At 41.1% G+C, this 25,807-nt stretch overlaps 1 protein-coding gene across 1 annotated transcript; it reads right to left on the minus strand.

Annotated features, from left to right (window-relative positions):
- Positions 1-7,070: 7,070 nt before the first annotated feature.
- On the minus strand, positions 7,071-20,125 carry RFT1 (RFT1 homolog). Its single transcript, XM_062500841.1, has 13 exons — positions 20,063-20,125; positions 19,883-19,968; positions 19,213-19,329; positions 17,540-17,729; positions 16,867-16,968; positions 15,990-16,124; positions 15,028-15,106; positions 14,707-14,757; positions 13,962-14,092; positions 12,948-13,092; positions 12,510-12,615; positions 11,260-11,509; positions 7,071-10,369 (listed from the first exon to the last, which is right to left on the minus strand). The coding sequence occupies exons 1-13, from the start codon at positions 20,123-20,125 to the stop codon at positions 10,205-10,207; spliced, it is 1,620 nt and encodes a 539-aa protein (XP_062356825.1). The 3' UTR covers positions 7,071-10,204.
- Positions 20,126-25,807: the final 5,682 nt, after the last annotated feature.

A 25,807-nucleotide genomic window follows, 5' to 3' on the forward strand; every position in this document is an offset into this window, starting at 1 on the left:
GGGTCAATAGCTCAGAGCCACAGGTGCCAGTGCAGCCATTGTAAAACATTAACTCTTAACTCTGAGAATTGTTTCCAAGGATGTCACAACACTTCCTGCCCTCAAAAAATGTTAATTAGAAATTACAACTTGAAATTATCAGTAAAAATAAAGAAATTACAACATGAAGTGGACCAAAACCACTTAATATTTGCGTACCTTAAAATATTTTTGTCACTGACACACAAAGACCATCACCCCAAAGAAGAGATGGGTCAGTTAGAACCAGCCCAAGGAAGCATGGTGTGGGAATCCAAGTCAATTCAGATTAGCAATAGGGTGAGGAGGATTAACCACAGCTAAGTGCAGGGTGAGATACCCTAACATCTCACATGGACCGTGTTAGCTAAAAATGAAACCTTAAGAGCAAATGTAAATCATTCCAGGAGTTTAAGAAACCTCAGTAACATGCCTCCAGCACGCTGTCTGTAAAATCACTGGCAACACTGAAAATGTGGTAAGGAGGAGGAAAAAAGGGAAGATGTGGAGATGAGGTGGAAATTCTATCACAAAGAAACAGCTCCACCTTATGTTTGAGCAGCATGAGCATTTTGTTTAAACTTATCTTCCAAACACACATGTGATGGGAAATCCAGCAAACATGGCCCATAAAACAATGGTCTAAAAGGAAACTTTGCAGCATCTTTGCTCTGGAGTTATTTTTTCCACTCCAGTGTTTGCAGTATTACTGGTGGTAATAACTATGCTCTCCACAAAACAGATATTATGTCATGACCTCTTTACTTTTCCAGGCTGAATTCAATGTGAAGTGAATTTCCTAGTGTTAGGATCAGTTGCAGTATTTTTTCATCTTATTCACAGCTGCAGGGAAAGAAAAATCCAAATAACCCTACACAATCCTTCATAAACTGTTAAAAGTAATCAGGAAAATAGTTTCAGGTACTATATCTCAATTCAAGTGACAGAATCCATTTACTACTGGAAATTATATTTGCTTAACAAATGCTTTTAATAGTGTATTTTTTTCCAGGCTTTATTTTAGCAACAGATGATTTCTAAAACTTAAGAACTCAAATTCATGCTCAAAATAGGGAGGTATTTTTAAAATATTATGTATTAAAAGAATCGAGATGCTCTTTTTATTTGCTGTCACTATTAAAAGAATCGAGATGCTCTTTTTATTTGCTGTCACAAACTGAACATGCTCTTACCTTGAACACAAAAAATTTAAATCCAGAAATAGGTGGTGAAGTCACTCATGATGTCTAAACCTTGTATTAAATGTTACACATGGACTTTGCTCAAATAATACAGGACTGAGCTGAAGAATCAGCTGGAAAAGGCATGAAAACATTTCACATTTTTTTACACACAAAAAACTGTCTTCTTGGGGTCCCATGGCTGCTACAGCAAGGGAACAAGAAGGAAAACATAGATGGCATCAAGAGAGAGCAAAGAGGGGAACAAGGACCCAACTACAGGGGGACAATTCTTTCTGTTGTTCTTTTTACCAAGATGGTGCAGTTGACAATGGCTGACAGGATATCACAGAACCAGAGTGCACTACTCTGGAGTCAGTCAGGTAGGGAGGAGGGAAGGACATGCAATAAATTATTTCCCTTACGCAGATATTAAGAAACCTGAAGCATTTTATAAAAATCAGTCTTGATTTGACAAAAACAATACTGTTCAGCAGATGAACTCCATTCACTTTCTTAAGTGATCTTCTAAAAAAGAAGGGGAAAGTTAAGTCACTCCACATACATATCTAGGAAGCAGCACAATTGGACAGATAACCAGTGTACCTTCTGTGCTTCAGGAGCAGCAGGGCACCATTTCCTTGGCCAAAGGTTATCACAACCCCTTTATCTCATCCTGACTTTGTGTAAGTTGTCACAGTCACCAAGATCCTGTGCACCCTGTCACAACATAAACAATAAGGAAACAAACTCCAAAACATACAGTTTTACAAATTACTTCAAAGGTGGATTTGCAAGCTACCTCTGGAATTCCATAAGAAATGGTCCCCAGGAACTGCTGCTTTAATAAATATTTATGAATACATCAATACAAACTGAATTCCACTGATGTTTAATGCTTGCTGTGTAGTAATAGAAACATTTTCTTTGGTCTGTGATCTTCTAATGCAGGTACAGATTTGTTTGACACACATACACTTTTATTTACCTGGGTGAATGCATTTGGCAGTCAGTGTAGGCTGTCATAACCCAAACATCAGCACTCAGTGATGGCAACAAATGGCACAGAAATCAATCAATGTTTTGATATGTTGATACAAACATTCCTGTTAGTGACCAGGTGATTTATTGTTAAGTGAGATACATCATCAAACCTGTTACTAATTGCAGTGCCAAAGATTAGAGGAACTGCATGTAATAACTTGCTCAAGTTCTGCATGAGCAGCATTCACTTGCATTTACGCTTGTTTTCTATTTTGGACTGTAAGGCTCATTTAAATTTTTTCCTTCACAAAGCCTTTTTTGTAATCAAGGGATGTCTTCAGCTAATATTTCATGGCAGTGGTGTTCATTGTAAATTCATATGTCATCATGGTTGCTTGTCATTTCTAATGACAGAGAAATACTTGGTTATCATTGAAGAAAAATTACAGTATCACTACTTGTATTGTTTTTTAATCTGATGAAGCTATTCACTGAGAAAACCTCCCACCTTTTTCAGGCATTAATTCTATCCAGGCACAAACATCTTGCTCTTTCTTTTGCCAATATTCTAGCCAGTAAAGCTCAAATAATATTATGATCTACTTGTGTCTGTTCTCCATTTGCTCAATACTCACTCGTTCCACTTTTCCCCTTCAAGAAGCAGATAACTTTGTATTGAGTAGAAATATTTTTTACAGTAATGTAACAGACAGGAAAGAACAATAACTACCAAGAATCATCCTGTTTCCTTGACACACACTCATCATAGGATTCTTTACTCTGAACTCATAGCTTTTACAGAAAAAATGCCTTTCATGGTTAAGATATCTGATATTGTGACTACACTACAGATACCTCTACCATTTTTTCCTTTATTCCAATGAGAGGTGTTCCTTTTATAGTCAGTTTTATAAATAGTAATTGTGCTTATCAACTGAAGTCATGGCTAACATCGAAAACGTTACAAATACACACTTTAGGGGAAGGAGGGAGGGAAGGAGGGAGCTTTGATTAGCACACACACACACATACACACGAGCCTCCTCTAACATGCACCTGTACAATTTTCCTTTCATGTTGCCCCCATCTCACTTGGATTGTACTATTTCATTAGTAATTTTTCTTTCATGTACACATTAAATTCCACAATCCTCCAAACTCCTTACTAAAGTCCTGACAGTATTTGATGTTCCTCTGTTTCAAACCTCTTCCCTTCTGTTTTATTCACCTCTTCTGAAAACCCTCTATATCTACACACTTGCTTGAAATCAGCATCATCCTCACTACACTGAGCTACTTCTCCTCAAGTCAATAATGCTTGTAGCATCATACTGCAAAATAAATCACAAGAACTTAACAATAGATATTGACTTACTTTGTTTTTAATTCACTCTTTCAAAGTTTTACCTGAATCAACTAAAGCACTTCTTCCAATACTGGTCTTTGTATTTTAGTCTATTCTTAATCCTATTATTTATTCCTGATCCAAAAGCACCACAAGTTCTTTTTGCACTCACAGCTGGTGGTACCTTTTCACAAAAATGTAGTCCTATTTAATCCTTAGGGACTGAGCTACATGTCCCCAAATGATGTTTGTACTTTACCACTCCCTCAGCACACACCTTTCTTGGAAAACAGTGATTTCCCAGAATTTTCCATTACTTTTTCAATGGCTGAAGTTCCGCCTCCTTAAATAGAAAGGACAATCCCTTTCTTTAAATTGTTTCTTCATTTACCCAAATTACTGGGCATCATATACACCTCACTTTATTGAAAGCAAGCAGATCTGCAAATAACCAATATTTACCACTTACCTTTGTTCATTCAAGATCTAGTCCGTATTTAATACATTAAATTTTCTACTATTTTAGTAGTGAATATTAAGTCCTGCACATTTAGTTGCAATCCAAACATTTTCAGTGCAAAACTCTTCTAATTTTTCTGTTCCCTAATTCATTAAACTTAAAAGTAATTGTGCTCTCTGCAGGCTCCTGTATATCCACTCTGAGTTCCTCCAGGTAGCAAGTGTGGTGTGGGAAAGCACAGGCTGCACAACAGCTTCACTGCCCTATACTCCCTGTGTCCATGTTCCCCACCAGAGATCAGTGTTCCTGCTTGCATGGTGTGACAACTGCTTCTGGCAGTGTCAAATTTTCATCTGTCTGCATCCACCTGCAATTTCTCCCATTTTGCCCACGTGGGTTAGAAGAGAACTGGTCTAAGTCTTGGTACAAAGAAACTTGGGGAGAGATGGGAAATGTCTCTTCCATGTATTTAGATATATCCACACCAAACTGATCTGGATTGTGCCAACAGCCTCCCCTTCAGTCCCATGGGCTGAGGTCTGTGGCCTAAATCCTGCACTGACAAATCCAACCACACTTTGCTCTTCCTGCAGTGCTCTTTTCAAAGACTAGGAGACTCCTTGAGGAAGTTCAATGATCCAATCCACAATTCTGCCTGTAACTACAGCCCTGAAGCTGCTTAAGCTTTTTTCCACTGCCAAGTAACTGCACAGCTGGAGGTTTTATTGTCTAGCATTTTGAGTGCCCTTCATCATATGCACTTCATCACAGATGCTGAATACAGGCTTTTTGCAGCACACACCACTCTGCACTACTTTTCTTTTGTTCTTAAACCTTGTGGTCTTCTCCCAGGCTCTGTTAGGTTCTTCCCTTTCTGAAGCAGAAGTGTATCACAAAGAACAAAACATGATTCTTGTTTACTGCTGAATTAGAACTACTCATCTACCTGATGTATGTTTAAGGACTGCTATCTCAGTTTTCTTCAATTCTAACACAGCTTTAATTATTTAGCCTTATTAAATGGGCCACAGATAAAAAACATCTGTCCTCTTGGTTATGTTCCTTGCCACTTTCTCAGTTCAGTGGGATGGCACAGAACTCTGGAGATAAATTATGCCAAACACATTACCCATGACCCACAAAACCTCACCAGCAAACAACACACCGAGATCTGTCAGAGGCTCACTTACCACTTCTAACCAGCAAATCTGACAAAGGAAAACCCAGAGCTATTTTACCTTTCCCCACAATCACCAAAAGATTCTGCCTTAGCTGCACAGGGGGCACGCACTCATTCATCACATTCCATGAACAGAGCTCATCAGGGATGTGCAGTGACAGGCACCCCACTGAAAAGGGTTCACTCCTCCCACATCCCAGCAAGGCAGTGCATGAAGCACAGCTCAGATCAGAGACTAGAGTGAACACACATCTTTCTGTGGAAGCAATCCAAAGTGAAGCAGAGATAAGCACTTCTATCAGATTTCTTTAGATCCCCAGCTGCTCACGCTTTTGAGCACGCCATGCTGTTTCCAGGGCTCAGCTGTACATCACATGTACACAGCTTCAAACTTCATTTTCAGCTCAAACTGAAAACCAGCTCCGTTTCCACAGCACCCTGAGAATGCAGATGAGATGTGGGAAGTGCAGGCACAGAAAGCTCTCAGGGTCTTGTGCACACAGAGATGGATACAATGTTTGACCTAACACCTCGGAGAAGGCTTGGAGAATTAGAGCATTGAAGTGAAACAGACATAAAACAAGAATATAAATTTATAGTTGAAGTAGAAACATGTTTTAAGCAACCAAAAATATGTATTAAGTAAGCAAAGCAACATGTTAAGTAAGAGACTAAAGTATTTTAAAGTTGAGCAATAGAACCTGTTATAAAGTTAGTCAGAAGTTTAAGATGTATCAATGCAAGTTTGTGAAATGTTATATGACTGGTTGAAAAATGACACACTGTGATAAAGCCACAATTAATGATTGGTGTAAGGAGATGCTGGAGAACTTTGTATTTGATTGGCTAAAAAACTGATATAAAGCACTGTAACTGAAAATTAGATCAGCTTCTGATGCTATGGCATTGAATCTAACACCTTTAATGTCTCACCCTCCCATGAGACTGATAATGTAATAAGGCAATAATCCATCTTTTACAACACCTCTCAGTAGTCCCATCTCTCATAAAAAATAAATCCCAATAATGACTTATGTATTTTGTGCTGAACAAAGCCATTACAGCTCAGAACACCTACTGAAGCACTGATACAGTTCAAGAAGCTCCAGATCTCTTTGGCATTTTATCTTTAAAATTATGCAATTAAACCACAAAAATAAAGTATGATGTTCAGACAGCAATAAATATGAACTCCACAAACAGAATTTCAAATTTTAGATAGGACTGTTCAGGAACCAAGGAATTATAGGAGTGACCTCAAGGGACTCACACAATCCTTCACAGGAAATAAGTCAATCCCTTATGGGTGCTCAGTTGTGGTCAACATTGAAGCTTTTATCTATTACCTTTTGTGCCTGCTAAAGCAGATTAACCATTTAGGCAAAGCTTTAACTCCTCATTTCTTTGCCTAAAAAGGGGCTCCCCCAGCCCTACATTTTTAGAAATAAAATATTTACAGTATTAGGGAAAAATCAAACAGTTTAACAATTGGTTAATTGGTTAGTTCCCAATAGCAGTATCGCCACTCACAAACTAATTCAGCTGAAAAAACTCCATTTAATACCAGATTTATTCCTGGCCACCGAATTAGTTTTTATCACAAGGTATTGTAAAAGCAAATAAAGGAACTTGGCCACTGCAATTCATACAAACAGAAACAAAGAGGAAAAAACTGACTATAATGATGCCTCTTCTCACAAAACTACTACAACAAATTTTATCTGTGTGTGTGTGTGTTAGGAAATGGTGTGTATGTTTAGGTTGATAATTGAATTTATACATAAAATATCCTAGAAAATCCAAATTCAAGCATCAGCTTGAAAATCCAAATTCAAGTATCAGCATGTACCAATGATATAAATAAAACAGCAATAATCATCAAGTGGAGGGTAAAAACAAAATTTAAAGGAAATAAACTTTATTTAGGGTTACCTTGAAAATCATTCATCCAACAAATAAGAAAAATGCACCACAATCAGGAAATCATAACCTTTTCCACAAAAGAAAATGTTTCATTCCCCTCTGGCTGTAACTAAAATATTTCAGAACACTGCAAAACAGCCTCATGACACTTTTAGACAGTTCTGCCTTTGACACATCTTTGACAGAAGAGCAAGGCTAAAACAAAAGGGAAACATGGTCAAGTTCAATCTCAACTTTGTCCCTGAGTTTGAGAGTTTGCTGCTTTAGCAATAAAGCAATTAACAGCTGTGACTTTAATGAGCCCACTGATAAATAAGAAACCAGAAGTTTCATAAGTTTCTACTTCCTGTCTCTCCTTGCAGTTTCCTGCCACATAAAACATTAAAAACAAAACATCCTGCATCACAAACACCAGTCAAACACCACTGAGCTGCTTACAGATGTTTAAATGAGGAATGTGTCCTTAATTTGCTAATGAGCAATCATTAAGTCACCTTAAATGTCTTCCTGATTCATAAAAAACTACATTTGAGACACGAGACTCGCCAATATGAAACATAACAAATCCTATTTCCACCATGAAATAACACAAATTGGTATAAAAATGTAACTTGTCTTTAAATGAATCCACTGCATTTATATGAAATAATATTTACGGTGTCCCAACGATGTGTCAGAGTCAGGCAAGTGACACACACTCTGAAGTTCATGCACAACAGCCAATGTTACTGAGACCTCGTGTCCTTGTATAAATCAGAGGCACATGTCCTCAGTGGTTGGGCTAGTTGCCACCTTCCCAACCAGCCAGAAACAGCCTGAATCCCCAATGGCCTGGGCCTGCTCTCCAATGGGCCTTACTGGTCCAGCTACATAAGTAAGGTAATTATCATCAATCACATTTCAGTCATAAAGCTGGAATTATTTATAACTGTGAGGCCTTCAGGGCAGCTGTAGGCCACCACATATGAGATTACACAGGTCACTGCTTGAAGAAGGAGATCTCACATCACCCTACTTATGAGATTACAAGTAGCAGAATATCAGTGTACAGCTGGGGCTGTAAGAGCAGACAAAGCAGAATGACTTCAAGCCTCCATCTGCTACAAGAAGTTCTTCCATCTCCAAAGAATTTAAGGTGCAGGGCTATACCAAATTTCTCATTCCAAGGAGTTATAAAAATTCACTGTAGAGATTGAGATATTGCCACAGTAGGATCCCAAAGACACACAGAAAAAGACAGACCCTAAAACACAGTCCATAGGTTCCATTGTCTTGATTTTTTTGTACTACAAACAAGTAAAGGAGAAGCAACCGTTGTAGGCATTGACCATTCATAATAAAGAAGTTTCAACCCTCTGCAATATTTGAAGTTGTACTTCATAACTAACTCCACACCTGACAGAAAAGAGAAAAAAAGCTGTACGACCACTCAGAAGAGAAAAAATTAAATTCAATTACTGAATTCAATTAAGAGGACAGAATAATGTCAAGTTTGTTTTATTTTGACAGATTTCAAAATAGCATAAGAAGAATCAGCAAGTCTGTATCTACTCTTTCCAGCCAGGCAATGGAGACAACTGCCCTTGGCTGTGCAAGACCACTCCTTTCCCTTCACTGCCACATTTTGGCTTCTCTGTGATAATTTTTCAATCACCAAATTATCACATAAAGTATCTAAGACAATGTTTTCCAAGTGGGAATTACAAGAGTTTAGAAAATATTTCTACCTACAAGCTGAAGGCCCTGACACTAGAAAGCATTTCACCCTGGTCACTGAGGTCACCAGAATGAACTCCACAATGCCATTGCAGAGAGATTTTTTAAGCAGTCTGAGATCTGCAGAGCTGCTACATCATTAAACTAAAAGCTTTCGACTGCATATGACTGAGCACACATTTTTCATCCCTTGCCATTTTTTGGTCCATCCAAACACAGCAAAGGGAGCACTGGTCATTATAGACCTGCCACTTGTATATTCTGAAACTGCCCTGTTCAGAACTTAGACCAGCAGTACAATGAGTACAATGTGCCATTAGTACACCTAAACCAGCACCTTTACGTGGAATTTTAGAACTTCTGAACATCCAAATTTTCAACAATTAAAAAAAAACCAAAACAAAACATAATCCAAATAAAGAAACAAGATACAAGGAAAACATTGGAACAAAAGGAAGTATTTACTATCCAATAAAGAAATCTTCAATGTGCATAATTCCTTGTATAAAAATCTTATTAAATATATTTAACATTCAATTGCACAGAAAAAAAACTTACTGAGACAAATTTGCTCATGCTGGCATTTAAAATCTCACACAAACCCAAAAAACAGTGGAATGAAAGTAAGAAGTATCATGAGTAACTTCATGAACTGTACCATCAATGATTTTACTCAACCTTCTGCAGCCAACACCCAAAACATCTTCCAGTTAAGGCTTCAGAGTATTTCTGACAAGTTAATCAATGCCCTCAGACATGAAAGATCAGATGAATGAAATAATCTCACAGAGCCAGCAGGGACACACGCTGCGTATTCCATTAATTTACTTGTAAACGTCAGGATTTTCTGTTTCCCACTTCAAACACTGACAGCTCAATCCCTCTGCACCACACTGTGTTCTGTTCCACAACACTCACACTGGTGTTGGTCCTTGCTCTAGGGTTCTCCACAGCTTTGGGGTATTTTTATGGCATTTATTGTTGTGGTTGGTTTTGGGTTTCTTCCCCTATTTTCTCCCCAGTTAAGCAGCACCCATGCCACATAAGGGCCCTCTAAACCACATCAGATCTTCCCACATCTCCCTGTGACAGGAAAGGGAGCTCTCTACATGCAGTCTGTCAACAAGGTTATGCCAGGGGGTGCAGCTTAGATCTTCAGAGGCTGTTTGAAGAAAAGCTCAGAAAAGAATGATACACAGAGAAAATTATTCACCTCTCTTTTGCTGTACTGACCAGTTCAGAAGACAAAATAATATTCATGTGGCCATTGTCAACATTGCACTCCCTTATCGATGCTTCCAAACACTTGTAGAAACCTTTCTTCCATACACATCTCATGGAAAAATCACAGCCCTTTACTGCAAGCACGTACAAGAACTGTTCTTCACAGGAGCAGGTCATGTTCCTTTCTTCAAATAGCGGGAGAGGAACTGGCTCCTGACAAAGTGGATGAGCTTGGTCTCTGTGCAGAACATCGTAACGAGGGTTGCTGCAAGGCACAGGGCACCCATGCTGATGTGGATCAGCCTGGCCATCCAGCCCTTGTCACAGCAGAACAACACCTACAACAAAGAAAACAAGGGATTGCAGGAAAACCAGCCAGCACAAAGTGCATCTGCTGTCCTAACAAGAAATAAGGTCCAACACCTCAGTCCAACAGGCCAACGTCACCACCAAGCTAAGCATGGTTTTGCACATGCACTGACCGTACAATAAATCATCTTTAGGAGTCACAACATTTGCTTTCTTAAGTTCTGTCAGCAAAAAATAACCATTCAGTAGATATCTGGTAAGTTAGGAGGTTGCTGTTACCTGGCGTGCAGAAATGTGTTAATTGAGACGACACAAAACTTGGCTGGTGCTATCAGACAAGTCTGCTACTGTACAGCAACATATCAGGCTATTTTCTAACTGGAAATCTCCCACTTCAAAATAAAAATTTCTCCTTTCTCAGGCATAACGGATTTTCAACCTGACAAATTTCTGTACATTGAAAAGCACCTATCACCTTAATAATCAGTCTGCACAATAAATATCTTGTACTTAATGAATGTGTTAAACATGTTCTTAGCATTTTTTTCCTTCTAGCTTTGGTTATTACTTGGTTTTATTACAGAATTTTAAATGCCAGTTTCTTGGTGCCACCGCAGAATTTCCATTATTAATAACTAAGAACATGGATTAACTACACACAGCAGAGATTTTATTGAATTTCTGTCAAATTTTATAAATTTTGTGATAAATTTTATTTTACTTGTCAGATTCATCTTGTACAGGTGGCAGAAAACATTGACACAAAGAATCCCCCAACAATATATCCTACCTTCCTGTAATGCAACTCTCCCAGCCTACCCTCAAAAGCCTTTTTTTCTTAATGGCATTCCTCTTTCTGTGGACACAAAAGTCACCTGACAGCAGCACGGGCAGTGAGAGCAGAGAGGAAGGAGCTCACCTCTGAGAAAGCAGTGACCACTGCACTGATGATGTAAAGCAGCAGCAGAGCTGGTGAGGGCAGCAGGCCTGTGAGGGGTCTGTGGGTGCTTTCTCTGAAGTAGTGATAGATGTAGTGGGTGCTGTGAGCTATTCTGATGCCCATGTTGAAGCAGTTGGCAAGGATAAAGCCCACACTGCCATACCAGCGGGTGAGGAAATAAGAGATGCACAGAAATATAAAAGACAAGGCCAGCATAACAAAATTGTACCTAGGGGAAAAAAAATAAATAAATAAGAAAAAATAATTTAACAATGCATGCAGTTACAGCATTCATTTACTAATGATCTTTTATTTTCTAACGTAAGTAATAAAATTTGTCTTGCCATCTTCTAGTGAAAATACATGAGAAATTAGATGATAAAAAATCATTTAAAAGAATAGAAAATACATCAACCAAATTAAACCAAGAACTACATTATGTGAACGAAATTCTATTATACTAGTCAGCTATGCAATCACTGCAGAAAATCAAATTTAATAACAACTATTAATAATGTAAATACATGTGCAATTTTTGCTATTTTACATTATGAATATATTAAAGAAAATAAATACTCAAAAACAAATTGACACTTTATTTCATTTCTGTTACAAACAGTGACTTGGAAAATTAGTGCATATTTTAAAGGGGTTGTGAAAGCAGCCCTTGCTAAGTCAAAAAAGCTCCCTCTTTGATTGTGGAAAAGAGACCTTACTGAAATTAATTTGAAATTAATCCACTTCAGGGACAGCCTAAACACAGAATCAGGAAATAATCCAGGCTGGAAGGGCTCTCAGGAGGTCACCTAGTTCAACCTGCTACAAAGCAGTAAACCACTGGATTCACACCCAGAGCTTGGATCATTCCTAAGTGTATGTCCACTACCTGTACATGAAAAATGTTAATAGTTGCAAACTTTCAATGGGTCAGGTCATTGTCTTAAAAAGTGTAACTTCAAGATCATCTGTGCAGAAAACACACATTCAAATTACTTTACCAGTTAGTGACGTGCCAAAAGCTAAATTAGCAATCTTATTTCTTAGTTTCTTACCTTTTTACCCAAACCATTCAACTTTTGCTAAAGCTTCTAAATCTAAATACAGACAGCCCAGCAAGTTGCTTTTCTGTGGGGCAGGATATTATTTGTTCCAATTTCAAAAGCACCAATTCCTTTTTAAAGTCAGCACAAATAAATCTACAGGAACATTCTGGAGACACTGTTTCCTACCTGTCCACTTCTTCTTTGCACATTAAGGCAAATGTAAAACATTCTGTTACCCCATTGACAGCAAGAAACAGGACATACAATGAGTAACACCGGAGGAGATCTGGACCTAAAAAAACACATTAGAAAGACAAATAGTTAACAATTTCTTTCATCAAACCATTTTGTTTTTACAGGCACTGATACTAGGAAAGAGAAGTTGTAATGTTAATGCTAATAATGGAAATTTAAGTTCATTTGCACAAGTTCCCTGTCTAGATATCTCGACAAGAACACAAACAGGGTGAAGGATTCTGATGAGCGAAATCACAGATTTCAATAGTGGTTTCACAGGGAAAAAAAAAAAACACTAAACTGCTGATTTACAAAAAAAAATAATAGTAGCTGTAGGGTTTTTTTTCTAAAGAGTGGTGGTTTATTGCCAGGTCTGTAAATCTTTACCTGTTCCAGAACTGAGCATGGAGCCTCCATAAATATCCAGAGCCAGCTGAGAATAGGCATAGCCAAAAACAGTGATGGTGAGGCCAATCAGGAGCACAAATTTCAGCAGCAATTCCAATACATTTGCAGCCATAGCAACGTCATCCTGAAAAAAAAGTAGTAAATCAAATGAACCAAAATCAATGTAATAATAACCACTTTCGTGCAGAAATGCTACTTCAGAGAAACAAATCAGTTTGCATTGTGTAAAAAGGTGTGAAATTTATCCTTTGTTACTGAATTATCCACACCCGTGCTCTTAATTTGATGTTTTTTACATGTTTTTTACATGTTCATTATTCCATTTTGTCAGTTCTACACAACAGGAGCTTTTACATGAAATGTACACACACAGACACCCCCCTTAGCCCACCAAGGACCTGAAGCACAGGATTTAATTGTGTGCTGATGTGCAATTAGCAGGACTGCTACAGGCTGACCTTCATGAGTGATCAAGAACACCACTCTGTGGAACAAAGCTCTTACTCATTACACCTCCTCATATAACTCAAACACACCTGAAAAATCCAATTCTTTTCTTCCTAAAGCTGCACTCTTCAGAAACATTATTTAACAGCTATTGATACATTTAAGTAAATAAAGTACTCCCAGATAGCATTTATTTAATAGATTTCATGAGTTAAACAATGGCTTGCTTTATCTGGAAGTACACAGTAGAGTAGCTTTCCATCACACTGTTTGGAGCAGCTGATGCTAACTTGGAGCAGCTGATGCTAACTTTATTGATGCAAGGCAGCACTATGCCACTGCATATTTTCATTTCTATTTCATAAGCATTTTACTTATTCTCTTTTCAGTCCAGCCTCACTCAACATTTTTGTTCTCCACTTTTCAATTTTAACAGCCTCAATACTCAAATTTAAACACACATTTCTGTCTGTCACACATCTGTGATGCAACTTATCTGTAACAAAAATCAAGCATTTGATATGTAATTAATCTAAAATAACATACCTGCTTCTGATCCTTTACAGTCTTCCCTCTTTCCAACACTTTAGCAAAAAATATATAAAAGCTCTCCTCAATAGGCAAAAAGATAAACCTGGCCACCAGTGAACCAAGGTTATTCACAATATCATATACACCTTAAAAAAAAAAAAAAAAGCCATCTCAGAGTTTTAGACAACACATTTTAATTCCAAGTCTTTAATAACAACATGAATTCTAATTTAACATCTCCAAGAAGAGAGAAAACAAGTGGTATTTAGAGCAACATTGAAGCAGTACTCTCTACAAGTTCTGACAGTCAAGCAACTACAGTTTAAAATTGCAAGGTTTGCTCATGGCAAAGGTAAGACAATAGCACCAACTACACAGAAGTGAATCCAGAACAGCACTTAAAATTCTTGCTGTAGAGGAATTTAAAGGATCCTGATAAAGTTCACTGAACAAGAAAAGGAATGTAAGGATTTACTGATACAGGAGAAGAGAAAGATACACATCTAGTGAATGTCCCTGCCCATGGCAGGGGGGCTGGAGCTGGATTATCTTGAAGGTCATTTCCAACCCAGGCTATTCTATAATTTTATTATCTTAAATTAAAGTTTATATTTATCATTCCCTCAAATGCATCTCAAAGATTTTGAAACATTCTCAGATTTTCAAACTGTCTTCAAACACTTTAAGTCATTTTCAGAACCACACGAAGAGCAGTGACAAAGAAAACTCTGTCACCATTCCACAATTTCATCACACTTACCCTGATCTCCAAAATTTAGCACATTCAAAAAAGTCATCATATATCGTTCACCTGTAAGTTCAAAATAAAGAACTTCAGAACAAGTCCCTAAATCTTTCCCAATACTTGTTCAGGCACTTCCAATATTAAGTCTTCAGTATATTTGACAAAGTCAAATGGGACAGCATCTAGTTCTGAAAACCCTCAAAAACTCCATTCAGATTGGAAATCATGTGCCTCATCTTCCCCCACCCAAGCTTTCTGAAGCTTTTCAACCTTTTATTTACAACAAACATTTTCTTCATGAATCCTCTTTCCTCACACTTCTATGTCAAGCCTCACCCTCTGTCAAAATCTGTTTCAAGAAGGATTGTTTGAAGAAACTCCAAGTCAAGCGTGCTTCCTTCCAGTTCACAAAGGTCTGCAAAAAAATACTGAAATGTAACGAAAGTGATTGAAATTACAGAGTAGAAATAGAACACAGCAAGGCAGTGCAACACTGTAGGGTAGCTCTAAGTGCAGTAGTCAGGAAACCCACAATGCCACATTTACTAACCACTAATGTAAAGTATTGCTGAATTCAAGCACTAACATCACTGCACTGGCAAAAACTGATTCCCTTGTTGAAAAGCACTGTTACTACAGATAAAATACCCAGAAGAGCATTCTACAGAAAATACTAACAAGGTTACAGTTAGGAAAAATACATTCAGGCTGTTTAATGTGCCATTATAACTTTCACCCTCACTGGAAATAGGAATTGTTTACTGCTCTTTATAATTTCAATCTTTTATATTTTCACCTTTATATTTTCAATCTGTAAATCTTATCCAGAATGTTGTCTTCCTCAATGAGTCTTTTAATTTCTTTCTTTGCCTTATTTTTGTTTGAGAGATATTTGAGTGTCTCTAGGATTCTGTAGAACATCATGATTATTTTGTGCAGAGATTAAAGTACCAAAAATCCACTGTTATATGGTTCTGGTTTCTTTTCTGCCTCAGATCCAGTGATAGCTGGTCATATCCCTGCACAGTGCAGATGTTCTATCTCCAGTTAATGTCTACTAATACTTTGCACAAACCAAGTCAGTAACAACAAACCCATAAAGAGTTCAAATTTCATTAATTTTTTTCTGACAAACTTCAAACTCAATTTCTACGTAATATTTTTACTTAATCTATTATATCCTCTATAGTGCAAAAATAACCCCAAAACCACTCAACTCCCCAGTCTAAAAGCAACATTCAAAGTGCCCTCACATGAGATTTTAAGAAGAAAATCAAGAAATAAATCGCACAACTTACCTCATCTTCCACAAAGCTAGGTAATAGAGCTTTCACTCTAGCAACTGGAAATGACTTCTTTGTTGCTTCAGGAGATCCCAAAAACATCACAAAATAAATTACATAGCATGCTACCAGAACACTGACATATAAAAGCTGGGAAGATCAGGAAGGAGAGAACAATATCAGTGAAACAATATTAACTTAGAAATGCAGACTTATCTACTAGGTAAATATAGAGTGAGAAGAAAATGTAAATAGTCTTTGTGCCTACCAAATATTAAACTAGGTAAGGATTTGAACAGATTCTTAAGAATGCTGTTGATCTTCAAATCTTTTTTTTTTTTTAACCTGTAGGCGATCATAGACCTTTGCTAATTTTCATGTTTTATTCAGCAATTTTAGAACATTGCAGGTCCAATTATAAAGCAATTACTCAATCAAAAATCAAGGTGACAGAGTAGCTACTGCCTACATCTCTTACTTCATAGAACATTTCTAATTTCCATCAGTTATAAGTGATCTACACCAGCCAGGGCAAAAAAATGAAGGAAAGAAATAATCCCTCCTTGTTGTCAAGAAAAAGTTTTAACCTGAATTAATTACACTTGATTAGCACCTTCTGATAAGGTAATGCAGGTTGGTGGTACAGGCTGATAAAGTTCTGTGTGATTAGAATAACAACCTTATTTGCAATATGTGCCTTCACAGACAGAAGGTGTTTCCTTGTACCTCCCTTTAACTCAATGTCAAAGCAATGATGAGTATCAAAAAAATACCAAATAAAATAAAATTAAGCCTCCCAGGAACTTTTTCTCTCAGCTCCCCAAAGTTCTTCAGCAGGCTAAATGTCAAAGGATAATTAAAATTCAGCTGAGAGAGAACAAAGTGAACTTACCTGAGCCAAGGAAAAAATATAAAGGCCCCAGTGAGGATAAAGGATTACTAAAGTAACTGTCAAAATGCATTTTGACACCACTGAAAGGCTTTCAGCAATTACCTTCAAGAAACACAAAACAGAGAAGTGTTATATTCTGGCAACCTAACCATGTACATAAGCTTAAAATATATACATCTAATTCACAGAATTTATGTAGGAATGTAAGATGTTCAAAGTCAGTGACTCTGTCACAGTTTCTTTCTGCTGAGCTGGCCATCTTAGATTGATACTTCTCTGTAAGTTCTCTATTCTAGCATTTCATAGTTCCTCCACTGTATCTTCCCAGTCCTTTGTACAGGACTTTAGGGAGAAAATTTTGCTTGGCACTGTCATGTTCTCAATAGACACATTTCACAGTTTTATGTAGAATTATGGAAGCAGTTTGTCTCTCCCTCCAATCAAAACCTATGTGTCAGGATTTAATGATGTTGAAGGTAATAACATTTAATAAACCAACGTGCTTGCTTTAATGAGTACAAATTCCTGGATATGTTACAAACCAGGTCATACAGTGCTAAGCAGTACACACAGGGGGTTTTATATGCTTGAATATACAAAGATCTAAGTCAGTAATCTGTTCTTTCCAGTAAAGATTCCCCCCACATGCACACACCCCATGGACTTTACTAACCTTAAGTCTCACAAACAAATGAGCTTGTGCTAAAACCCAGAGTGGCTCTCCCAGGAGTTCAATAATGGCAGAAAGACCAAATGCCACTACACCAGCCTGATAGTGAGGAACCACAGAAGGGTCAGGTACTTCAAGCAAATATAGCCAAACTAGGCCCAAGATAAGAGACCAAAAGACACCAAGAGGGACTCTAAAAAGTTAACATAAAAACTAATTAATGGAAGTGTAACTTCAGCAGAAAAAAAAAAAAAGACACAAAGAAAATTAGATTACAGTATCACACATGGCCACAATGACTATACAAAAAAAAGGCCCTGAGGAATTAATTCTCTTTGTTACCATACCAAGAATGAATATTTTCCTTTGTAATGAACACCCTTAAGGCACTCTCTGCAAGACACAGAAAACATTTTTCTGAATTGTTAATCTTCTACTCCAAAGACATAAGGTCAACCATCTGCACTTTTGTGCCTTAGGACCAAATAATTCTGATTCCCCATCAGCGTGAACATCCTGTTCTGCTGACACTGCTTCAGAAACACAGAGCTTCTGGCAGAGTCCATCAGGTTTTACATCACTGAAGCAAGATCTCTTTGACCCTCACACTATCAGACCCCTAAAATATTTGACATCAAGCTCCTAAGAATTATCTCAGATGCTTCACTAAAGTTAACCTTCATTTGAAGTTATGCTTCTCTACAGGAAAAATTTAAAACAAAAAAAGACACACACAGTCAGTCATCTCTGTCACTTAATGCTCACTTGAAAGGCTATCACACAGCAGAAAGTTTAAACTAGAGTACATCTTAGAAAACAGAAACACATTTTAAATATTAGTATTAGACCTCTCCCTGACAGGGACAATCCCTCTGCTTCATACCTGGATGCAGATGACTATACATAACCCCCCATTCCTGGGCCAAATCCAGTTAACAGCTGGACAGCTCCAGGTAAAGTCAAGTGCCCCAGTGGGATAATACTATTTTATTGTGCAGGGGTAGTTTTCCACCATATCAGGCAGGTAAATTTTCTTCCCAGCCCATTCCAGTTGGGGCTACAGAACAGATGGAGCTGACAAAGAAAGAGCAGAGAGAACCAGGAAGCAGAAGGGAGAAACAAGCCATAAAATCCACATTATCCACACTGCTGTTTGTGATGGCTTGTTGCAGCGTCCTGTGGACTTTAAGCTGTTCTGCTATAAATAGCACCACAGCTGAAAGAAGCAACCCTACTTCCTCCCTGTTTTTAATTCCAACTCTTTCTTTCACCTTTTCACACGTCTCCTACCCAAACGTTTATGTTGCAGGTACACAAATGCACATTGGGTAATAAAAGAACAAAACTGACCAGGAAGAGGAAGAAAAAACAAAGGACTACATATTTGTGCAACAGAGTTTTCCTTCAACAGCTACAGCCTAAATGAAATTCCAGTGACAGAAGAAATGGCACTTTTGGCAATGAATTTCCTCATGTGCTCCAACAAGAAATAAAGTCCGTAAATGCTAAATCACCAGAACAGAGCAGCTTCCTACATCAGTCCTATATAAGAAATATGACTGAGGCTTCTAAATGCTGAAATAATTATGTCAGTAAATAAACACTTCCTCTCATTGTGTGAGCTACCAGACAAAAATAAGAAATTCTAAAGAAATAAACTTTTAAAGGTATCTTACGTCAGCCACAAGAGATTAATTGTTTTGGTCCAGTTTCTCTTGGCACTTCCACTCAAGCAAGCTCTGCGAAATGCCTCCCTGGCAAGGAAGCCAACTGTTGAGTACAACAGAGTCAGCCTAAAGGGGGTGAAAAGGAAAACAAAAAGGAGAGAAAACTATTTATTTTCTATAATTGTAGATCCTTCATGTGGTAGCAGCACCATTTTTACACACGACTGCCTGGCAGACAAACTCTTACATGAGTGAAAACGTATTTATATGAGCTAAAATGACCACAATCTCCTAAAAACGGACAGAAAGTAATTTCTTGGGACGATTCAAACGCCAAGGATACATGCTGCCGACCAGATGTGAAGATACAGAGTATATCCTAAAGGAAAAGCACATTGTATCTAGTTTCTCCTTTGCAAACCGATGTTTTAAACACCAAAAAAAAAAAAAAAAAAAAAAAAAAAAAAAAAAAAAAAAAAAAAAAAAAAAAGCCAGCAGTATTTCAGGCCAAAACAGACCTGGGGAGGCAGGAAACGACCAAAGACTGTGACAGGCAACAGGGCAACAGACCGCACAGCATCAATCGGAGCACGGCCAGAGGCAGAGCACAGAGCAGCACGGAGCACAAGCTCTGCCCCACAGCCCCGGGACGCCTCACGGGTGCCCACCTCCCCCTCACCTGACATTGACCACGCCGAGGAGCTCCCGGGACAGGTAGCGCAGGGTGAAGGCGTTCAGCCCGAAGGTGACCACCCGGAACAGCACCTGTGAAAGAAGCCGCACGGGAAGCACCTGCGGCGCCCCGCCGAGCAGCCGCAGCAGGAGGAGGAGGAGGAAGGAGGGAGGGACGGCCCCGCACCTGCAGCAGGGCGCTGGACGAGGCCAGCCGGGCGGTCTGGCCCAGCACGTCCTGCGCCGCCATCGCCCCACTCCCGCCGCCAGGAAGTGGCGCGGCCGCCGTCGCGCAGGATTCCGTCAGCGGGGCGGTACCGCCCCGCACTGAGGGGACACGGCGGTACCGCCCCGCACTGAGGGGACACGGCGGTACCGCCCGGCCCGGCACTGAGGGGACACGGCGGTACCGCCCCGCACTGAGGGGACACGGCGGTACCGCCCCGCACTGAGGGACACGGCGGTACCGCCCGGCCCGGCACTGAGGGGACACGGCGGTACCGCCCGGCCCGGCACTGAGGGGACACGGCGGTACCGCCCCGCACTGAGGGGACACGGCGGTACCGCCCCGCACTGAGGGACACGGCGGTACCGCCCGGCCCGGCACTGAGGGGACACGGCGGTACCGCCCGGCCCGGCACTGAGGGGACACGGCGGTACCGCCCCGCACTGAGGGGACACGGCGGTACCGCCCGGCCCGGCCCGGCCCTGAGGGGACACGGCGGTACCGCCCGCCCCGCACTGAGGGGACACGGCGGTACCGCCCGGCCCGGCACTGAGGGGACACGGCGGTACCGCCCGGCCCGGCACTGAGGGGACACGGCGGTACCGCCCCGCACTGAGGGGACACGGCGGTACCGCCCGGCCCGGCCCGGCACTGAGGGGACACGGCGGTACCGCCCGGCCCGGCACTGAGGGGACACGGCGGTACCGCCCGGCCCGGCACTGAGGGGACACGGCGGTACCGCCCGGCCCGGCCCGGCACTGAGGGGACACGGCGGTACCGCCCGCCCCGCACTGAGGGGACACGGCGGTAGCGCCCGGCCCCGCACTGAGGGGACACGGCGGTAGCGCCCGGCCCCGCACTGAGGGACACGGCGGTACCGCCCGGCCCGGCACTGAGGGGACACGGCGGTACCGCCCGGCCCGGCACTGAGGGGACACGGCGGTACCGCCCCGCACTAAGGGGACAAGGTGCGGAGGGTGGGCCCCGCCACAAAGGGCGAATGGCCAAGAAACTTCAGCCAGCCCCCCAAAAATAGGCGCAGCGCCACAGCCCTGGGTTCCTCCGAAGGCAGCCCAAAACTGCAGCTGCCGCACGGGAGGAGATAGCGCGGTGGATGGGGTAACATTCAACGAGCGCTGCTTTCCAGAGATTGCTGAAGAACTTCCGAGTTCCACCAATCCCTTTCTCAACTGAGGGCAAACCCAGCAGCCTTCCCTGATCTAAAGGAGAAACACAACCGAAACGGGAAAGGATCTTCCTTCATTCTGTGGGGAAAAAAGGATAAACAAAAACCCAACACACACAACCACAAAAACAATCAAAAAAACCCCAACCAACCAAACAACAAAACCAACCCAAAAAAACCCATCACATAAAACCCACCCCAAACGCACCTTGAAATACCACTACACAATTCAATTGCAACAGACTGGATTTGATAATACAGTGCATTGAAGCCTTCCAAACAGACTTTGGACTCAGTGTAAGTCAGGACAGTTCCAGACTATTTTGGATCACTGTTTAAGCAGTGATATATAAAAACATTCTATCTTTCTATGTTGCAGAACATTCTCTTCAGAAACATGGCACTTCCAGTTCAAAGGTCACATTTTTCTTAGCAATGCTAGAGTTGAACTAAGATTTTTTCCTGTCTAACAGCAGCAGCTACAAAGAGCATGGGGGGAGGGAACTATCTGAGCCCTACTTGATTACAGCTTCTACAGACTATGAACAGCAGAAGTTTCAATCAGGGTGTTCAGAGAATCTGGAGAACTAACGAACCAAAATTCTTCAACCTCATGCAAAGCAGCCACCTCTCTATCAATTGTCTTCTGCATGAAACCCTCTCCTCCGAGTCATTTCACCCACCACTTTATTCCTTCCATGCTCAGAGTCAAGTTTTCCAGGCTACTTTTTTCCCCCCCATTTGGTCATTTTTCCTAATAACATTATTTAAGTCATCTGGAAATGATGTATAGATGTAGATATGTGGGGCAGAGGAGTATATCCTATGATTAAAAAACCCCACAAACCTACAAAGAAAGGAAACCAGAAAAAATAACAAAAGGAGTTGTTTTCCCATTGTAAAGATAGGGAGATGAAGAGGAAGAGAATAAACTAATCTGTGTGGAGTAATTGCAGAGAGAGATTTAGTTTTAAGAGTTGTAGAAGAATATTGATTGTAGCTAGAGGGGAGGAAGCATTTTCACTCCTTTAAGCAATTTTCCAGTTATCAAATGGAAAAAGCAACTGAAATATTGTCCTACCTCAGACTCTGGAGTTTCCTTTTGTGGCAGAAAAGGGAGACAGCAGAAATGAAAAAAGACTTCTAGTATGTTATGGCTTGTGCTGATCTCTATATGGGTGGATGAACTGGGGGGGATTAAAACCCATTATAAAATACCAGATAAGCTAAACAGGGAAACAAAGATGCAGTTGGAGCATGAAGCATGCACCACAGAACTGTTCAGATTGGAAAGGACCCTTAAGATCAGAGAGCCCAACTGGTAACCGAGCACTACCAGGTCCACCACTGAACCGTGTCCCTAAGCACCACATCTACTTGGTTTTGAAACCCTCCAGGGATGGTGATTCCACCATTCCCTGAGCAGTCTGTTCTGGTGCTGTTTTGTTGAAGACATTTTTCTTTATATCCAATCTAAACCTCCCCTGGCACAACTTGAGGCTGTTTGCTCTCATCTTATTGCTTGTTACTTGGGAGGAGAGACCAACACCTACGTGGCCGAGAAAGCCTCCTTTCAGACAGCTGAGTGATGAGGTCTCCCTCGAGCCCTCTCCAATCAGTTATCGGCTGCTCCTCAGAAGACTGATGCTCCAGACCCCGCAACCATCTTAACTTCCCTTCTCTGGACACGCTCCAGCATCTATCAACACTCCAGTAAGAAGGACTCTTGTTATTTTCTCTCTGCACACAAACATTTCCGCGACAAAAGGGGGTAACTTCAAGGACTAAAACGCGAGGATTCACTGCGTTACCTGGAGGCCTGGTCTGACCCTTTCAGGCATCTGCCATGGGCAACAGTAAGTGACAATGAGCGACGTTTTGTTGAACAGTTCGGCTTGTCACCTCATAAAGTCGAAACAGAAACAGCTGCAAAGCCTGAGGGGAGTGGAAAAAGAGAAAGAATAACTGTAACACCAACTGGTTTGTAAAGGAACCGTCTTTGGCACGTGGAGCCCCCGGGCACTGACGCGGTTCGGCCGCGCGGTGGCGGCACCGGCCCCGCCACAGCCCGGACGGGACGGGCGCTTCGCACTCCAGCCGCACCTTCCGAACTCTGCGGCGGGCTGGGTCCCGACAACAGCCGAGCGGCCCAACTGGGGACGGAAATGGGACACACCACAAGTCCAGCTCAGCGCAGGAGCAGCACGTCATAGAACAGCCCAGACTGGAAGGAAACTTAAAGCTCATCTTCTTCCAACCCCTTGCTATGGGCAGGGACACCTTCCACTAGACCAGGTTGCTCCAAGGCCCATCCAATCTGGCTTTCAACGCTTCTGAGTTGGGGCAGCCACAGCTTCTACGGGAAACCTGTGCCAGTGCCTCACCACCCCCATAGTAGCTTTTTCCTAATATCTAATCTAAATCCACTCTCTCGGTGAAGCATTCCCCCTTGTCCTATAATTCCATGCTCTTAAGTCTCTATCTTTCCTGTAAGTTCCCATCAGGTATTGGAAGATCACAGTTAGGTCACCCCAAAACATTCTCTTTCCAGGCTGAACAACTCCAGTTCTCTCAGCCTTTCCTTATAAGAAGAGCTGCTCCATCTCTCAATTCATCTTGGCAGCTCCTCTGGACTCTTTCCAGCAGATCCATATCCTTCCCATTCTGTGGTGCCAGAGCTGGATGCAGTGTTCCAGGTGGGTCGCACCAGAACAGAGCTGGGGAAAATCCCCTCCATCCCTGCTGCCCACAGTGTTTTGGATGATGCCCAGGACACAGCTGGTTTTCTGGGCTGCCAGCAGAAATTGCTGGCCCACATCCAGCCTCTCATGCACCACCACCCTCAAGTCCTTTTCAAAACATAAACTGACTTACCAGCTAACTTAATTTTATTCACAACTGTGCCTGAACAGGCTTAACAACTGACTGGACACAAAATGCTCACTTTTAGTAACATAACTTGAGAATATGTACAAGTTAAAGGAGGACCAAGTTACTGAACTGGCACATGGTGTCATGAAATCTTCATGAGAACATGAAGTCAAAAAAATTGCTCTCTGACTCCTACAGCAGGCAATGCCCACTTAAAGCATTCCTGCATCTTCTCAGCACAATATTCTTCACTTTTGGCTGCCCTGAGGCAACAGTTTGTGATGGGATACTCTAAAATAATTCACTTTTCTTAACAGCAAAGGAGGAAAGATTAACTATGACAGAGATTTTTACATACAGAGTTAGTCTGCATTTGGAACTAAACTAAGCTGGATTTTCCTCCAGCACAGACCACACACTCCTTGATTTGGCACAATTGGAACAAACCCCTGTTTTTATTAGAGGTACATGAAACCTCCCTTCAGTCTACACCAAACTTTAGTCAGTCCGAAAAGACCAGACAATGTATAAACAGGCCTTAGAATAAGCTGGGACTGTTCCTTCAGAATTTAAAAAGTGAAGTTTTTTTTTTCTTTCAGTAGCTTGGTATCTGTGTTCCACTTGGGGAACTTGGAGTAATTAATTACCCAATGCCAACTAATAAGGCATTTCAGGATGAAAGGTGGACTTTGATTTCAAAACACAACTTTTATATAGACCGATAGTAGCCCAGAGAACTTAAAACCTGTAAAGAACAATTACAGACCTTCCATAGTATCAGCTCCCTCAGAGAGGAATTACTCTTCTACAAAAAAATATTTCTCAAAGACTAAGTGAGATTGGGAAGCAGGAACCTACTGAACTTATTGAATCATTGCAGAACCAAAATCAAATCCAGGATAAAGGATCATTACAATTTTGTATTTTATTAATCCAAATAAATGCTGCATTTTTGAGTTAGTAATATATTTTAATTTCTTAAATTTAATTTGTGGGTTTCCATTCTCTTTAAGGTCCCTTGAGGACTTAAGCTAGAAAATCAACTGTGCTATGAAATCATAGGCAGCTCAACCTCCTGGAATAGTGCATGATATAACATAAAATGACAGACTGGGCTGTGAGCTAAAGACTAGATTTCTGCAGCTACTGAAAAAGCTTTCAAGTCAGGACTGATTTTGGAAATGAGCAAAGCAAATACTCAAAACCCCTGGTGCTGGCTGAGCAAGCTTCCCCCTCAATGTCACCCTGTCCAGCTGCTTCAGGGCAGAGTCCGAGATACCCCAGCCCAGGGAGCAGCCCAGTGGTGCTACTGCTGCAGCCAGCCCTGCTCTGTGCCCTGGGCAGGAGGGGAGGCCCTGAGGGCAGCATGTCCTGCATTAAAGGGTGGAGGCACTCTGCTCCTCCCATCCCTCTGCCCACATCTCCATTCTGTCCCGCGGATCCCAGTAAAGCAGAGTGGTGCACAACTGGAGTCAGAGGGTACTGCTCTGCAGAGCTCACTCATCCCAGTCCCCACTCTGGTCTTTTCCAGGACCAATGGTCCTTAACACAACTGCTCTGCCTCTGCTGCAAGTCCACATTTTGCCATTTCATTAGTGAGGACAAAATCATTTGTTCCTGGGATGGCAAAAGGTCATTTTTCCTGTTCT

This window comes from Cinclus cinclus, chromosome 12 (genome assembly GCF_963662255.1).
Source record: "Cinclus cinclus chromosome 12, bCinCin1.1, whole genome shotgun sequence".
NCBI classification, from domain to species: Eukaryota; Metazoa; Chordata; class Aves; order Passeriformes; family Cinclidae; genus Cinclus; species Cinclus cinclus.

Bases quoted from the DNA above. Each gene is read 5' to 3' on its own strand.
- RFT1 (XM_062500841.1), bottom strand. From the start codon at position 20,125: ATGGCGGCGCAGGACGTGCTGGGCCAGACCGCCCGGCTGGCCTCGTCC. The intron at 19,330-19,882 runs GTGAGGGGGAGG...CACCCCCTTTAG, and splicing joins CTCGGCGTGGTCAATGTCAG to GCTGACTCTGTTGTACTCAA. The intron at 12,616-12,947 runs GTAAAGATTTAC...GTGTTTTTTTAG, and splicing joins CATGCTCAGTTCTGGAACAG to GTCCAGATCTCCTCCGGTGT.